At 39.9% G+C, this 18861-nt stretch overlaps 1 protein-coding gene across 5 annotated transcripts in view; it reads right to left on the reverse strand.

Moving 5' to 3' along the window:
* Positions 1 to 369: 369 nt before the first annotated feature.
* Positions 370 to 18861, reverse strand: part of PTAR1 (protein prenyltransferase alpha subunit repeat containing 1) — a 37301-nt gene continuing 18809 nt past the window's right edge. For 2 of the 5 annotated variants that reach the window (XM_086629282.1, XM_086629280.1), the window contains 5 exons: positions 14360 to 14464; positions 10361 to 10574; positions 1697 to 2013; positions 1095 to 1131; positions 370 to 1010 (listed from right to left, as the gene is read on the reverse strand). In XM_086629282.1, the coding sequence (XP_086485408.1) occupies positions 783 to 1010; positions 1095 to 1131; positions 1697 to 2013; positions 10361 to 10574; positions 14360 to 14464 (901 nt within the window). In that variant the 3' untranslated portion in view covers positions 370 to 782. Of the gene's footprint in view, positions 1132 to 1696; positions 2014 to 10360; positions 10575 to 14359; positions 14465 to 18861 lie in introns of all 5 variants that reach the window. The other 3 variants (XM_086629281.1, XM_086629278.1, XM_086629279.1) reach the window with 2 other exon arrangements.

The following is an 18861-nucleotide window of genomic DNA, read 5'->3' on the forward strand; positions in this document are numbered from 1 at the left end:
TATCAAGCAGGAAATCAAGGTAAAGTAGTCTGTTCTAAGAAAAGTATTTCCAAATATAGCTCTGACTGTAAGCATGAGTGTGAACACGTGTGTTTTAACTATTTTCTGTCACATTTTCCTGTATCTGCTTTTCAGGATTTCAACTTCATAGACTTTCCTATCAAACTCATGTGACAACTAATAAGCAAACAAAAATCCAGTTACAACAGTAAAAGGCATGGCTCCAGTACTGTCACTGGAGCCTTGAGAACGAAACACTGCGGTCTGGTGTTCTACCAAAGGCTGCTAATACAAAAGTAATAGATCTCACTGAATATAGTCTGAATCCAATAAGGTATTAGCAAGATGCTACTATAGTAAAGAGGAACAACCTGGAAACAGCTGATACTGACAGATCCTCCTATTCTTTTTCCAGACACTCTGTTTCAAAAGCATTTCAGACTTTTTTCTTTTTTTTGTTTTGTTTGTTTTTTAAAGCCAAATGATTCAGAGTCCACCTTAATGCAGAAGTTAAAAAATAAGAAAATGGCATGGCAGGAAGCTGATACAGAGTAATTTCTTAAGAAGATTAAAGAACAAACTGCATTTGCGTAATAAAAAGGTAAGCCAGTTCTTTAATAAATAAAGTAACAGACTTCTACTCTGAATATGAACTTTAGGACTGACCATTAAAAGAGTGAGAAACACATGGTTAGCTAACACTTGCAACCAAGACATGCATTTGTGTCTGAAAAGAGAATATTGCACTAAAAGAAGAACCCTGATGGCTTTAAACTCTTCCTTCACTGATCTAAAAAAGTAACTAACCATTTCCTATAAGCAGTAGCAAACCTGGCTTGGTCTGCATCCCTACAAGCTGATAATACTTTATCAATGAACCGGTATTCCGTTTCTGGAGCAAGAGAGTCCTGCACAGGAGCACGCTTCAGGCGTTTTGTTTCTTGGGTATAACCTTGTTTGCTGCTGGATTCATTCAAACCATCAACATCCATAGCTTGCGCCACGTGACTTGTTGCAGGACTGTGGTGGGAATTATTCAGAGTTTCATCACTGCTGTCCACAGATGATACCACTGCACTCAGAAGAGGAAGTTTGTTGCTTAGGTGGTGCTGAAGGTAGAACACACGCTTTCTTCAGAAAGGAAGGAAGAAAGAAAAAAAAAAAAAGTCATGCATTGAAAATAACGTGCTGTTGCTGCTGAATTGCTTCAGTTCATTTGCCATCCCACCAGATTCCCCCACAAACAGACACAAAATCTGCTGTCACTGCTCACACTCTACAAAAACGGGCTCAGTGCCACTTTGGCAAATCTGCTGTTACCTAGTCAGGCACACACATCCAGCTGGCAAAGCAGAGGTTTTCTGCAGCTGATCCATCTTCTACCTATCTTTTGCTCATCTTTTGCTCTATATCATTTTAAGCGTGAGGAGGCTGATTAACAGTGTTGTGTGTCTCTTGCACAAACTATAGGGACAAGTGGCACTTACGTCAACAAGATATTGAAGCTCAATCAAATTTTCCATTCAATAGCTCTGATTACGCTCTTGAATGTTTTCCAAAGGCTTAAGACACACTAGTTTAGAAATCTGAGTATTGAGTGGTACCTTTTAAAATCAGAACAACAGCTTGTCTGGAAACATCAGGCAAAAAACGACCCACAAATCAGAAGGACACTCTTCAGACCAAGTCCTCTTACCTATGACACCACAAGGTTTCATGCCCTGGGTAAGTATCAATCAGCTCAGCGCAGAGCTCCAACTCTTCCTCTAAATGGTGCGGGAGATCCATGCTTCGCTCCTCCTCACAGGCAGCTTCTGCCCCTGCACTCTCGTCCTCCTTTTGAAGGCTAGGGTTTTGCTCATTTACCATTTGATTTTGTACCAGCATGTTACTGTCAGTTGCAGTTCTGCCTATCAAGGACTTGAGTAAGAACTGGCGGTAATGAAATCCACTGTGGTCTGAGACATGCATGGATACCCAATATTTAGTGGATGAAAGCTCATCAAGGAGAACCTGAAACAAAAAGCAGCGACAATTATCAACCAGTATAAAGGCGGAATTTACCCCCACTGTTTCTGTATTAAGGTAACCTCTCCTCTGGGGATTTTAGCCACTGTGGTCATGGTTTAAGAACACACACAGAAAAATGAAATAATCACTGAGTCTTTTCCACTGTGTGCTGAAAAGTATCTTGGCATCCTTGTACAAAAGAAATTCTACTTCTTCCAAACTCTGAAAAGGTAGGTGTCTCAACTTCCCACAGGCTGAGGAGAAAAAAACCCAAACCACTTATGATGAGAAACAAGTAGTGGTTTAAAAATCTCAAAATGGCTAGGAATAAAGACTATTCAGAGTAGGCAGAGATAGAGAGTACACTAAACTACATGGATATTAGTTAGACATATTTTAATTTTTGCCTGGTGCATTACGGGTGTCAGAGGGTGGGTCAGGTGCTCAAAAAAAGGAAAAAAAAAAAAAGAGTATTCAAAGTAATTTAAACTTTCATTTTCCAAGAAAAAAATGTCAACTGCTAACATTATGCTTCAAGTCCTAAAGCCTGTGGAATACAAAACTGTAACTAATGTACTTGACACTGTAATCGTGACACTCCCAGAAAGGCTGTCACAATAACTGTGGTAAATACTTACATTGGTGACTGCAACTGTATTTGTAACACTGCTGGCACCTACGAATTTTCTTAGTGCTGAATGTTTTTAAAACTTTAAAATTTATTTCCAGAAAAATGGGTGAGTTTTGCTACAGGGCAAAGCTTCTTTTACTTTACTTTCTCTATTAGAACTAAGAGTTGTATTTTTTTAAAGGCTTTAACCTCTTTCCTACATTGCTCCTCCAGAGATTAAACTCTCCAAAGAGATAAAAACTACTTTTTTCATTTACTTCTAAAGACATTGCATATAACCTTACTGGTATATTCTTGCTTTTAATCTCTTTTTCTACGCTACCTATGTCACTTAACAGGATTGGCTGATGCAAAGCAACTTTCTTAGGCACAAGTCTTTCCTTTCCCTCCTGCAGCACAAGAGGCACAGCCTCACACAACGAAAACTATGGAAATGCACAAGGCTAGTTATGCACCTTTTTTTGTGGAGCATCTGTTCTAAAAGATATTAGAACAAATACAAACAATGTAAATAATGCCTTCTACCTGAGATACTCAACACACTTTTTTAGGTCTTGACAGGAGAAACCAGCATTATCTTCCTTTTACAAATCAGCAAGCTGCACAGAACTATTAAATAACAGCCCACACACAGGATTCTTAAGAGGGCTAAAACTCCCCATCTCCAGTTCTGCACTTTAAACCATAAGATCAGCTTCTCTCTTCTCAGTAGAACTGAGCTTATTATTTTAGATTTCTTAACATTAAAATTTAAAAGCCTACAAAAAACAACATAAGGCTCAAGGGTGACATCAGAAAAACCAGACCAGTCTCTATGGAGCTGTAGCTGATTACACACATGATGTCCAACTTAGATCTTGGAATAATCTGATTCATTTACCTGACATGTTTATAAGCTACAAAGTCATAGGGAAATATTATAATTATGCATTTTAACTCCCTGCACAAAGCAAACAGAATGATTCCCAGCATCACTCCTTACCTGAACTAGAAAACCTCTTTTAGGAAGGCAAGACAGAAGATTGCCATTAAACCTCGAGAGCCACTAAAAACAAAGCCTCTCCTTTAGGAACCTCAGAGAACAGTGCAAGATGCTTCAAACAACTGGAGGTAAACCAAAAACCCAGCTAACATTTGAATTTCAAAAGAGGTTCTTTCTTACCAAGCCAGTTTTCTCCAGTCCCACACCAAACAGTACAAGCCCTTTGCCATTCTTCTGTGAAGCAAAGAGGAAATGATATGAAAATGCTTCCCTCCCCACTCTTGACAACCTCTCGCAAAGGGCTCTCTCCTACCTTTGGTGGTGAGCTGAGTACCATGGAACTGGCATCCCGCTCCAGATCAGGACATAGGCACTTGGTGACCGTTGCCGCAACCTCTGGGTCTACACTGCCTCTTACACCTTCCCTGACCTGTGCTTGCTTTTTTAATGTGCTTAGCCACCATAAACCGCAGCCCAAAACTTCCTCCTTGGTCTGGGACACTGGGGAAATGAAAAGTAACTGTATCTGGGGAAAAACTTTTAGGGATAACCAGATAAATATAGCAATGTCCACTCATATAGCAATGTCCACTCATGCAAAAGACAGGTATCTCTGGAGATCCAGTCATCTAAGAAAAAGCCAAGGCCTTACAGTGGATGTCTACTGGAAAAATTACTTCATGTCTTACGAACATACTTGTGTCTTCTGGGCTTTACACAAGTGAGGTGTTGTCTCAGGACAATCACCCTACCACTTATTTCTCTGTTTGTTTCTTTATTGTAGGGCCCTATCAGTCACTCTCCATCTTGTAATTATGAAGTTGAGTATTCTTATCAAAAGAAACCAGACAAGTTGGTCCATCCTTGCTGAACTACATCCCATTTCTGTACGTGCATGATTTCGCTGAAGCATCACAGTGTGTATGAATTTTAACAGACTACCAATATTAATCTCTTACTCTGGTTCTCCAACTAATTGTGCATCCACCTATAAGTAGGTGTTTGAAGTCCATGTTTTTCCCCCTTAAACTAACTGTTCTGTCACGTGAGAAAACTGAAGTCAAGCTTTCTTGTCCTTTTCCGAGGCAAGTACTCCAACACCAGAAAGATCAGATAGGTTTGGAACAATCTATTCTTGACAAATCCTTAACTGATATTAATGAACACCATTCAAACACTACATAAGCCTGCTAATGTGGTTTGAACTCTGCACGAAAAACAAACCGAGATTTCTATACTCAAACAAGACAATGTTTTTTACTGTGTAGTGTAAGAAAGAAGCAACATCTATATTCTGTGAGAAAATCTTCCCACTGGGCCAAAACTTTCTCCTCTAGTATTTTATATCTTTATCCTAGAGTTTGAACTGAGACTCAGTCTGCAGAAGCACTGGGATTACCAAACCAAAGGTAAAAAAGCCCAAAGCCTACAAAATAACCTACCCTCTCAAATTCTGCAAAGCAGGCCAACAGTTTCATAAATTACAAACCTGTTTTGAGAAGTCTTATTTCAATGATAACACAACATACACATTATGTTTCTGGGCCTCCGTTTCCTTGAACATGGTAACAAAAACTACCTCAGACTACAGGCAAAGTTTGTATTATAGCAGAAATGTGGTCCTCAATAATACAGAGTAAAGTTGCAAGAACTAAATAGCTGTAGAATCACAGTGACTGTTTTATCTGCTAATCCTTTCAGCACAGTTCCAGTCTTACCTCTCGGTGAAATTTACCATTCTTTTCAGATATTCAAACACAGAAATGGCTGAAGGTACAAAATGAGACATGAAACAAGAAAACAACCTGTACATTTTTGTGAAAATCTACAATGTCCGCTTTTTCCCTGTCCTCTGTTGTATTTGCTTTTTCTTTCACACCACATCTTACAAATAATCACTGCCTATATAATAATAAATAATCACTGCCTTTTCAAGTTACCTAGATGGAAATTTTACCTCAAAAGTCTCAATATCTTTTATGTTCCACACGTTTTCCTAATTTTCCTGCATCCCAAACACCTACTGTTAGGCCATCTGAAGACATGCATTGGTGGCGTCATGAAAAAAACCTAGAGTCAACACGGAGATTTCCCAACAAGTTAAACACACTGCTTGAGCAACAGCAGCACCAGTGAAATTTCGCCAGAGATAACCAAAGCCAGCTGGACAAAACCAGACAACACTATCGCTTCCTTACTAATCAGCCTAAAAAGAAGACCAACTGGAATGGCAGGCAAGGCAAATGGACTTCAGAGTGATCTCACAAATTTAAAACATTTCCTTCACAGGCATGCTTTGTGCCACAAAGCATTGACAACAGCCAATGAATAAACCCACCAGAATAATTCCAGCTCTGAGAAGAGTTATTTCTATCACAATGCAATTATTTCTGTTTATTTAAATGAGTAAGGAATAGTTATCCTGATCTTCAAACTACTGTTAACTAAAGCATAAAATGACTTGAGTTTTAACTAACAATGCTAACTTTTTTTCCCTTCTTGCTAATAAAGCTGTCAAAGACTTATGTGAAAGTCCCTGTTTCCTATTAACATAGACCTCTAACCCTAACTTCTAATCTGCAATCTATCCCAATCCTGTAATTCTTACAACTTCTCCGTAACTATGTTTTCATACAAACTTGCTAGGCAGATGAGTTCAAATTATGGACTGTCTCCCTCATGAAGTCTGGAACATACTTGCTATTTACTGCCAATCTGATACAGATATTTTTTTAAGTTTCTCAGGTGACAATTAATAGGAAGCATCAGCAAAACAACATCCATTGCTAGCAACAGCTGGCTTAAAAGACATAAAATTAATGGCTATACTGACTCGACAGCCTCCACTAATTCCTCCCTTGCTCCCCTATGTATTTACAGGACAGTAAAATGCAGCTGCTGCCATTAAAAAACGTGAGTGATGTGTCACTGTATCAGCCTAGTATTCACAAGGAATTCACCTGATAGCTTAGAAACCACAGTATTACAAAACTGCCTATATAATTTTAGACCATGTCACAGGAACTATTTCAGTTTGCTTCAGGTCTCAGTGGTTTAGATACTGCCATGTAAACTCAAATATTTGCCACCACGTAAGATGTCTCTGCTGGAGCTGAATCAGCTTGATCATCCAGAATTGGAATTCCAGCCACTGCAGCCAAGAAGTCAGATTCATACTGCTGTCAGCATGGCACCAGTGCCAGCACCGAGGGTCCAGAGGCTGAGGAAGGATCGCAGGTATGTTCAAACGAACTTACACTGCCGTCCAAGAGAACCCCTGTCGCTCCAGCCAGCGAGTCGGCTTTGTCGGAGGCCCAGCTGAAGTGTATGTACACCAACGCACGCAGCATGGGAAATAAACAGGATGAGCTGGAGATGCGTGCACATGAGCAGGGCTACGACCTTATTGGCATCACGGAGACGTGGTGGGACGACTCCTATGACTGGAGTGTCAACATGGAGGGGTATAAGCTTTTTAAAAAGGACAGGAAGGGGAGACGAGGAGGGGGTGTCGCTCTCTACATCAGCAACCGGCTGGAGTGCGTGGAGCTTCGCCTGGGGTCGGAGGAGTCGCTGACAGAGAGCTTATGGGTCAAGATTAGAGGACAGGGACGGATAGGGGATGTTACGGTAGGAGTCTGTTACAGGCCACCTGGCCAGGAGGACAGAGCAGATGAGGCGCTTTATAGCCAGATAGGAGCAGCCTCGCGGTCACAAGCCCTGGTCCTCATGGGGGACTTCAACCACCCTGACATCTGTTGGAGAGACAATACGGCAGGGCACAGGCAGTCCAGGAGGTTCCTGGAATGCGTGGACGACAACTTCCTCCTGCAGGTGATAGAGGAGCCGACAAGGAGGGGTGCCATGCTTGACCTGGTGCTCACCAACAGGGAGGGACTGGTGGGCGATGTGAAACTTAAGGACAGCCTTGGCTGCAGTGACCATGACACGGTGGAGTTCAAGATCCACGGGGCAGCAAGGAAACTATACAGCCAGCTCTGTGCCCTAGACTTCAAGAAGGCGGACTTCGGCCTCTTCAAGGACCTGATGGGCAAAGTGCCGTGGGAGGCGGCCCTGGAGGGACGAGGGGCCCAGGAAAGTTGGTCCACATTCAAGGAGCACCTCCTCCAAGCTCAGCAGAGGTGCATCCCGATGAAGAACAAGTCGGGCAAAAAGACCAGGAAGCCCACGTGGATGAGCAAGGAGCTCCTGGACCAACTGAAAATGAAGAGGTTAGCCTATAGAGGGTGGAAGCGGAGACAGACAGCCTGGGAGGAATACAGAGAAGCTGTACGAGTGACCAGGGATCAGGTGAGGAAGGCTAAAGCCCTAAAGGAATTGAATTTGGCAAGGGATATAAAAAGCAATAAGAAAAGCTTCTATAGGTATGTAGGGGACAAAAGGAAGTCCAAGGAGAACGTAGGCCCCCTCCAGAAGGATACTGGTGCTCTGGTTACCCGGGACATAGAGAAGGCTGAGTTACTCGATGAATTTTTTGCCTCAGTTTTCACTGATAAAGCCTCTTGTCTTACCACCCAAGCTGTGGAAAGAACTAGCAGGGACTGTGAGGATGAACCACTGCCCACTGTACTTGAAGAGCAGGTTCGAGAACATCTGAGGAACTTGAAGGTGCACAAGTCCATGGGACCTGATGAGATCCATCCGCGGGTCCTGAAGGAACTGGTGGATGAAGTTGCCAAGCCACTGGCCATTGTATTTGAGAAGTCGTGGCGGTCTGGCGAGGTCCCCGATGACTGGAAGAGAGGGAACATAACCCCCATTATTAAAAAGGGGAACAAGGAGGACCCGGGCAATTACAGGCCGGTCAGCCTCACCTCTGTGCCTGGCAAGGTCATGGAGCAGATTCTCCTGGGAACCATGCTAAGGCACATGGAGAGCAAGGAGGTGGTGGGTGACAGCCAACATGGCTTCACCAAAGGCAGATCGTGCCTGACCAACTTGGTGGCCTTTTATGATGGGGTGACAGCATCGGTGGACAAGGGTCGACTAATGGATATCATCTACCTGGACTTGTGCAAAGCTTTTGACACTGTCCCACACAACATTCTTCTCTCTAAACTAGAGAGGCATGGGTTTGATGGATGGACCACTCGGTGGATAAGGAATTGGCTCAATGGCTGCACTCAGAGAGTAGTGGTCAATGGCTCGATGTCCAAGTGGAGACCGGTCACGAGTGGCGTCCCTCAGGGGTCCGTGTTGGGCCCGGCCCTCTTCAACATCTTTGTCAGTGACGTGGACAGTGGCATGGAGTGCACCCTCAGCAAGTTCGCCGATGACACCAAGCTGTGTGGTGCTGTCGACACGCTGGAAGGGAGGGATGCCATCCAGAGGGACCTCGATAGGCTGGAGAGGTGGGCCCGTGTCAACCTCATGAAGTTCAACCAGGCCAAATGCAAGGTCCTACATCTGGGTCATGGCAATCCCAGGCACAAATACAGACTGAGTGGTGAATGGATCGAGAGCAGCCCTGAGGAGAAGGACTTGGGAGTACTGGTGGACGAGAAGCTCAATATGAGCCGGCAATGTGCTCTTGCGGCCCAGAAGGCCAACCGCGTCCTGGGCTGCATCAAGAGGAGCGTGGCCAGCAGGTCGAGAGAGGTGATTCTTCCCCTCTACTCTGCCCTCGTGAGACCTCACCTGGAGTACTGCGTCCAGTTCTGGAGCCCCCAACATAAGAAGGACATGGACCAGTTGGAGAGGGTCCAGAGGAGGGCCACGAAGATGATAAGAGGGCTGGAGCACCTTTCCTATGAGGACAGGCTGAAAGAGTTGGGGCTGTTCAACCTGGAGAAGAGGAGGCTCCGGGGTGACCTTATAGCGGTCTTCCAGTACCTCAAGGGGGCCTACAGGAAAGATGGAGAGAGGCTGTTCAGGAGGGCCTGTTGTGATAGGACAAGGGGTAATGGTTTTAAAATAGAGGGAGGTAGATTCAGATTGGATATTAGGAAAAAATTTTTTACCATGAGAGTTGTAGAACTCTGGGTTGCCCAGAGAGGTGGTGGATGCTCCATCCCTGGAGACGTTCAAGGCCAGGTTGGATGAGGCCCTGAGCAACCTGATCTAGTTGGAGATATCCCTGTTCCTTGCAGGGGGGTTGGACTAGATGACCTTTGAAGGTCCCTTCCAGCCCTAACCATTCTATGATTCTATGATCCCTTAGTTTTAAATGCCGTCGAAAGATACTGTTGGAACTGAAAAAACTAGTTACAACCACTACTATGCTTCCTCTGAAATTCCTGCTGTCTTTACTTAATCCTTCAATATTGTGATAACACAGATAAGCTTAATAAGAGTATCAAAACAACAAACTGCATTACATTATCAAAACAATATCTGTCATATTATCTTTTTCTCTATTAGGAATTTAAAGATTAGTGCTAAAAGAATTATTTTCAGTTGCCCTTTCTTTATTTCAGTGCACACAGTCCCATCTATCCTCCTGCCACAAGTTCATTAACACTAAGTACCAACAGACAAACAGAACTTCGCAAAGGGGCAACAAAAATCTGTTCTTTCGGAAGAGCAGAACCAGCCTACACTGGCAAGAGCAATGCAAAACATACTTACTGCAATATTCTGCCTGTTTTTTTAAACATAGCTACCTGTGCTAACTTAATGATACTCTCCACCCATGTCACAGGATCTGCTTGGCAAACCAGTTGCTTGGTATTTTTTAGATGAAGAAATTTGAGACTTTATTCACTATGGTGTTATACCTTGACAGTCAGCTTTCCCAAATGCTGTAAAACCCATATGCGATGGGACCAGGCGTTGTAGTTGCTTGGATATCTCCCAGCAGCTTCAGAGCAGACATTCATTTCCTCCTGCACTAGTCGGTGAATTCTCTCCACAGGTGCTGCTCCCAAGTTTCCTTTAGTCACAAGACTGGGCAAGGAGTTTTCCTGAATTAGTTGTTGCAGCACCCATCGTCTGGTTAAACGATGTAAAGTGTTAATGGTGAGAGAGCAATTTTAAGAGAATTTTTTTTTTCATTTATACAAATCAGTCAAGCCTTTCTGATACTTCAATTATCTGAACTACACTGTAACTAGATGACGAATAAGTAGTAAACATAACCATCTGAACTCTTCTCCCATACTGTAAGGTATGACTTTATGATCACACTCCAAAACAATCTAAATCTAGCTGTATTTGTTTGTTTGCTCACTGTAAGTGGTCATGGCTACTTACAGCATACTAAAAGGAAACAGAAGGAACAGCAAAATTATGAAAAAATGGCAAGACCTGTCTGCATGAGATTTATAAAGAGCTCCTCTTTCAGAAACTTATATAGCACTAAAATAACGTACCCAAAATGAGACAGAAAAAATTGATTCACTAAAAAAAAATTAACTGTGCTTTGTGAGTCTGTTTTACATTTGTCAGTACTACGCACAGCAGGCTTAATTAGTTTCTGTACACCACCAGCAGAAAGAAAGTGCAAAAGACTCACGGTTTCAAGGGCTTCAGGTATAACCAAAACAAATGGTTTTACTGCTGAATTATACGTATTCTATTTAAAGTGACTGAAAAAAGCACAGGTTCCCACATGGCTTTTTAATTTTACTTTGGACTGACTTTTAGTAGTATTTTTAGATGGGTATTTTGAGAGGTATCCTCAACGCTGCAGAAAACATGCATCTGCAGACCCTATACAGAAGGGTCATACAGATAAGGATCACAGATGAGTAGACTTCCACGCAGCATTGGAATGGGCCTATGCAGAATGCTCTGGAAAGCTGGACATCCTCTGGTCTGTGACACAGAGGTTTTTCTGTTTTGTACTGTCTCACATCAGTTCCAAAACCAATTAATTGCTACTTTCAGAAAGGTGTCACTCCTGGTTAAAAGAAATCAATAAATAAAATAAAAAATAATAAATTAATTTTCTTTGAAAAGATGATTATATTTTGCTACTCAAAATATATAAAATGGCATATATACATATATATATAAAAAATATAAAGTAGATAAGCTAACCAATGTTAGAAAAAGAATTTTGTAATTCACCTGCTTTTTCTCTCATCTGAAAACATTTATAACATTCTTGTTCACTGGTATTATTTAGTTACACTGTGTCTTTTTCTCTCAGTTATTTTTTAAAAAGATTTATAACCTTGGAATTTATTTTCTTGGAAGACAATACTAAAGATAATTTATAAGAATACAAACTTTAAACTGACAGTATGTCTCAGCAGAAATCACAAGCAGTGTGACTGAAGCTAGTGTTTGTACACTGACATGCAGTAATTTTGAAGACTTAATTTCAGCTTTTTAAAAATTTCTTTGATTCAAACATCACCATCAAATATTTTTTCACTTCAATGAGCAGATTTGCAAGAAATGCAAAATTCTAAAAATGTCTAGGCACAAAAGCCAAATGATTAGAGTCATTCCTTTAACAAAAGATAAATATTATTTCATTAACATTGACTTCTGAGTAAAACCATAAAAAGACAAATTATTTTGATCCTAAAATTATTTCAGTTGCTTAAAGTTAGTATTTTTTATAAAATAAGGAATTCAGAAAATACATACACAGGAGCATGTGAAAAAATACAGACTTTATAGTCTCTGTGGCAACAATACAAGAAAAATATTATAAAATGTAATCTGAGCTACTTTCTAAACTTTTTGCATGGGATGAAAGAGATGAGCACAAACTCAGAAGATTAAAAATATATTTTTGGTATCTGTTGCATATCATGGTATTATTTCAGTGTTTTTTAAGAGAACATTTTCTCTAATAAATTCGGAGAAAAGAAATCTGACTTCTTCTATCATTCTATGCATGTTTGTATTACTATTTCTATTGCAGTTCCTGGAATTACTGCAAATGAACACAGGATTGTTCCATGACAACCATGCAGTCAACAGATAAAATGACTATATATGCACAAGATCTATCTGAAACCCCTTAAAATGTACAGTAAAAGGCCATATGGCAAAATATATGACAGGTATCTTGATGCCTTTAGTGCATGTTCTGCCATGTGCATGAAAAAAAAAATTCAATATATTTTATTGAATTTTATAATTGCCTCATTCTATTTTTTTGCATTTCTGTCTGAAATTCGGTATCATGGGGCAACAGAAAACACAAGATTAATCACTATGCTGATGCAGAAAGAAAATTTTTGCACATCTTATTTTCTAATACCTATCAATCATGATCAGCACATCCGAGTCCAAACCAAACATTTGTACAATCATTCTCAAATATATATTTCTGGTTTAGGCAAATATGAGAAAAAAAAACCAAATTATGACACTGTCAAAATACTCCTAATTAAAGATTGCATAGAAGTTACAGATATTAGGTTTTATTCTTTCTAAGATGTAAATAAATATTAAAAACATACTACTGACTAATTTCATAAAAATGTATTGATCATCATAATGACATGGTTCAGCACTAGTTACATGCAAAAAATCATAGTCTTCCAGTGTTAGCTGCCACATAAGAAAGGCTAAACCATGACAAACTGCAAGATTTTTTCTCATTATTTTCACATACTCCTTTTGCTTCAAACAAAGCAATTGAGCAGCATGAGTCAGTAGCACGGAGATGATGAAAAGCAGTTGAAGAATACCAAAATTAAAAACCAACGTTGCAGAAATTCATCAATGTTGTTGCTATATCAACGCTACTAAGAAAGAAAATAACAGAAATTAAGTAGATATTTATAAGTTAGGAAACACCTAGGAATATTCCATGTATTACATTCTAGGTTAACTGAGAAGTTTAAGCTCATGCATTCACAAAGGAGAGTTTACCAACAACTCCCTCTTCCAAAAATTCATATGTTACCACTACGACTGAAGCTTTATTTATGTTTCTGATAGAGTATGACTCCCCTAATGGGGTATCAACTTTATGGTTGTCCTAATGCTGGGCGTGTGAAATGCGAACATTGAGAACCGCTTCCTAATGCGTTACATTCACATTTCTTTAAGGCTGTCTATAAAAGGAGGAGTTAACTTGTGGAAATACGTCATGAAAAAAGTCACACATGTACCAAGATATTTTATTGCTTTAAACAAAGTTGAGCAACGGATTTATACTTCACTTAGCTGTGCTACAGGCATTTTACGTACACTCAGTCACAACTGAAATGGTTAGCTTTGTGTGTCTGAATAATTCTGGAGTTATCTGTTCCAAAAATGTGCTCTGTTATTTTAATATTTAGTAGTGATGACTTAACAATATTGCTTAAGTTAGAAATTATAAAAATAAATTCACCAAACCAAAAAGACCAGTACTGGAATGGAAAAGAACCCCACTTTGGTTATAAAGATTATCTTTTACTGATTCTTGTCTTTCTGAAGTGCCTGTAGACAAGCAATGTAGCAGTATGTTGGAGGAGGAAAAGAAGGAGAAAGTCACGATGCTGAAATACTTACTATTGATGGAACCAGAATTCTTAGGCTGAGAATTTTATGTGCTGCAATACATGATAAAACTTTAGGAAAATTCATCCCACCTCCAACGTGTATTAAAAAAATATTATTTTTAGTTCTAACTATAAAATATAGGCAGGTTTCTTTAAAGGCCAAAGCACGGTATTTCACAATAACCAGCTCAAAGAATCTGCTGTATTTCTACATGTTCTCCTCTACCTATGGCTCTCTTTAACCCAAGCACTGGAAAAAAAAAAACACCCCGGGAAAAACGTTTAAGTTTGGAGAGACAATAGAAAGCAAGGGAAACAAACCTATGAATCCACGTTTCTGGACTCTTTGGAAACTTGGTTAACGCCAGTTTTCCAAGATGCAAATCTTTAAGTGGATTTAAAGTGCCAGAAAGTATTAATTCTTTCCTACAAAAGATAAAATAAATTTGTATGAATAAAAGAAGTTAACTGAAAACAGAACACAAATTCCAGTAACAAACAGCATGGCATTTCCTTTGTATCGTAAGATAAGACCACTGTCAAACTACAAGGGTTTAAAAAGCCTTTGCTGGATTAACCCATTGCCCTCTGCTATATATGCACGCTCTATTCAACCAGGCCCAATAAATTAAAATAAATGCAGATCAAAGAACTTTATCTTAATCTGAACACATACAACCCGTTGGCTGCCAAACCCACCCAGAAATGGCTGAATTGACAGTATTTGAGTGTGGCTCTCCATCATGTTTTCTGTCACTAATCAGAAGGCAAAGGAGTTTGGGCTCTGCGTAATGCCTGCTGAGAATAATGTTGCTTTCACCTGCATGCTCTAAAAGCATCTTAATAACACAAGCAGCTTTTTTCTGTTCTTTTTTAATTTGATACAAGGGCTGACAGTAAGGTAACAAATACGACCGAACATTCCCTTTTGAAATTAAGCCCTTAGATCATTCTGTACATCTGAAAATGCAGTTACTTTTCCACACAGCCTCTCCACCCCCACCACTTACTTCTAGTTTTTAAACATGGCTCAAGATACAGTATTAACGATCTCTAAATTTAGAAAGAAGTGAGAAATATTCCGTGCGTGTAGAATGTTTCAAACTTAACAGAAAGGCTGAAATCGCTAAATCTACTTGCATGTAAAACAACTTTTGGTTTAAAAAAATAAAAGAATTTGCCCTTACAAAACTCAGTGTTCATCCAACACAACACTTCCGTGAAAGTGAAAGTCTGTATTCACCTTTCTAGCCTTCTGTACACAGAATTCCCTGCCCCATACCCTACTCTTTTTTCTGGCTTTATAACTCTTACTGCCTGTCCCAAACATGTTTTAGACATCACTCCATCACTGGTTACTCCCAGGGCGTTAGTCTCTACATCCTATTCTCAATCTAGCAGATAGATACAGTAAGTTCAAAAGTTAACATCTGCAGACTTTCCAGAACCTCCAGAAGTAACAATTTAAAGCTGAGAGCAAGAAGCAGAAGCAAACTTGGCATGGGTTTGGTGTTTCGGTGTGGGTTGGGTCTTTTTGCAGGGGGTGGGAAGGTGACGGGGTTTTTTTGTTTGTTTGGGTGGGGTTTTTTTATAATTTATGGTTCATCATGATGATATGCATGGCACCAGGTTCATCAAGAGGAGCCCTAGAAGGTGAAGAGCAGATGATCAATTTTCTGACAAAAAAAAAGAGAGGGGAAGGGGACAGGGACAAAATACACTTCGAAAAAAGCTGCTATCCAGAAAGAAGGCAAAAATTCTCTGCAGTCTGATGCAGAACACATAATACAGTTTTCAAGTTATCGCCTGAGTCTCATAAACAAATTGACATAATCCTTTAGCATGAGCACTTTACATCATTTTCTCTCCATTTTGGAAGTTTTCAGTAGGAAACTGACTCCAGCCGGTATGTTGGCTTTGTGTTCCTTGAATTCAAGAAAATTTTTAATTCAATTCAAGAAAAACAGTGAGATGTATATATCTAGGCACTAGCCTCGACCCTTCTTTTGCTACTGAACTAAATAAGCTGAAATGAGCGTATGAAATGAGCTGAATAAATCCTTAAGGAAGTTTTGCTCCTGATATCTACTGAAGTCAGTAGAGACCTGTCTGCAGAGATCAGAAACATAGCTACTGGGATGTTTGTTTTTATCTGAATCGAGTTCAAACTGGATGCTTTCAGCAGGTGCTCAACAGGAAATCCAGGTATACCAGCCAGGAGTGGCAGACTAACCAGACTGTTCGGTGCCAGTGCGTTGACTTTTACAAAGCAGACAAGAGAAAATTTCAGGAAATGTCAACACTGTAGCGGGTGGATTAATTGCCCCATTACTGCAATGCAAAAGGTGCCATTTTGGTAAAGGTCACTTACCACATGGAGAATGAAAAAAGCAGCCTAGATCAGTCTAACACTCAAAGAAAATGCATGAATGTATTTAACAAAGATTTAGATTACCAGGGCACCTACCTCCCAAAATCTAAACTGTTAGTGAAGAAACTCCTCTTTCTATATTAAAGTATTAACTGCAAATAAGTAGCCTTATACATATTTACTCTAGAAGTAAATTTACTATTTTGCACAGTTGAGGAACATTACAGAGAAGATTTACTTTCATTGCTGTGCTAGAAAAGCAGTTTTTAGCTTCATAGATTTTCAAATGAGAGATATTTGCATTCACAAGTAAGGGACTTCAATCACAAGTATGACTGAAGTATCATATACTCCCAAATAAACCTCTTCCAAGCTCTTTCAGCAAACATCCAACTTGGGATATGTAATTGCTAGCTCACTTTTTTGCCATGTGGACCCTAGATAATTTTTCAGCCTTCAGAATTCTAGCTCACATAAAAGATAATCTGAAAATATTTTGACTTGCCTTATGTTTTTTGCTGACACCTTTGAAGTCATTGATATCTGACAGGAAAAAGTCTGACTTTTCAGAGCGTCTTGTTACCTAGTATCTTCTGACTTTTGATCAATTGTACATGTTAACAAGCGTATTGGCAAGAAGAAAAACACCTATGACAATTCCCTTATAATCACTTACATAAAGATTTTGGTCATTTTAACCTGGAAGATTTTTCAGCTTCTAAAATACAGGATTAACTGAAGTCATCAATTGGAGAAGTCTTGTTGCCCATTGAGTATAACAGGGATTTCCCTTCGAGTTCTAAGAAATGACACGTCTCCTATTTTTTGGCATGCTTTCCTACACCATACAATTAGCTCTTGCTCATTTCTCATGGTTTATGTCTCTGTCCTTCTGCAGCTTCCCAAGTCACTTCTAATTACAATAAATACATCAAAGTCAAACATATGCAGGCATATTACGATTGTTTAGAATAGTTCCAACTTCTATATAGATTATCTATCTCTTCCTAGCAGGTAACACATTTGAAGTTTTACGTTCTCCTGGGATTCATTAACTAGATACAACGTTCTGTGATTGTCAGGTGAGCTCAAATGCTCATTAGCCTTTCACTCTGCCAATCCAGTCTTCTTGCTATGCCAAGCCCTGTCTCCCTTCCAAGCAAAAGATTTCTTTTTCCCACTCCCGAACAACCCTCTTCCTGTATCTTCAGATACAGTGCTGTCGAGTCAACCACCATCTCTGAAGTTCTCAGCAGATAATTCAACATAGGAAAAAGGGATTATCCCAGCCTAAAAAGAAAGCAATTAAATTCTACAGGAAACACTCTATATGCAGGGTTGCTTTTCAGTAAATAACTATTACACTTTTTATTTTTTAGGCTACTTAGAATCTATGATGCCTCTTTCCTGTAAAATAAAGCAGCAAATTTGTCTGTGGGGAATGTAAGATGAATCCAGCATGACAAACACCCTCTGAGCAAGATGAAAACATTCATCCCACAGCAGATCCATCATGTTCTGCAAGCAGAGTGCAAGTCCCATACAATTAGTTCCCAGCTTGTACTAGCTCAGAATAAGCATTTAACTCCAGCACCTCTCCAGAACATACTCTGTCCTCTACTCTGTGACTGTACTTGCCACACATCTGGCTAGCTTGACCTGTAATTTACTGAAATAGGAGGTTCACAGAATAGAAGACAAGCTGAAATGTTGCGCCAACTAAGTGCCTACCCTTCAAAAGAGCAAACTCCCAGCAGCAGCATAAAACAACACAGGGTCAGATTCAGTAAAGCAGTCCCTTGGCTAGATAGAGCAGGCTCAGTAGTAAACTCCTCAGATATTGACTGGCTGGCATAACAACAGCTTCTCTCTGAATGCTAAATGGAGCTTCAAAGACAGACCGCCAACTAGGCCACTGGCCAAGAATTCGGGGAGCAAGGGCACCCTCTGTAGCAATTTATATACTTTGGTAAATCATAAACATCATAAAAGAGAAAACAATTCTCGTCTATATTCCTTATCAATTTTAATTCTATTTACAACTTTGAATTACTCCTTTCATGTATGTAAGAGAAAACTCTTTCAGCTGTCGGACAGAAAAAACCCAGGCTGATAAGGATGGATGCATTTGCATTAAAAAAAATTTCCACAAAACTAAAACCAAAAAACAGAATTCAGTTTTAAGTACCACAAGATTACATTACTGTAGTAGCTCTAGTACTCATACATGCTCCTAATTCCTTTTTATCACTTGAAAGCTACTCAAGCTATACATTTTCATGACAGTAAGCCGTTTGCTATCACTTTCATCCCCCTTTCTTAGACCTAAAATACTAGAAAGATACAGATCATAGCAGAATCCTTCAGAACTACACCAGCAGTGAAAGAAGAAAGAAAAAAAAAAAACACCAGCCATCATCTTTCTAGGTCATTTTGTTAATTTTTCCTACCG

Source organism: Tauraco erythrolophus, chromosome Z, assembly GCF_009769465.1.
Source record: "Tauraco erythrolophus isolate bTauEry1 chromosome Z, bTauEry1.pri, whole genome shotgun sequence".
Classification (NCBI taxonomy): Eukaryota; Metazoa; Chordata; class Aves; order Musophagiformes; family Musophagidae; genus Tauraco; species Tauraco erythrolophus.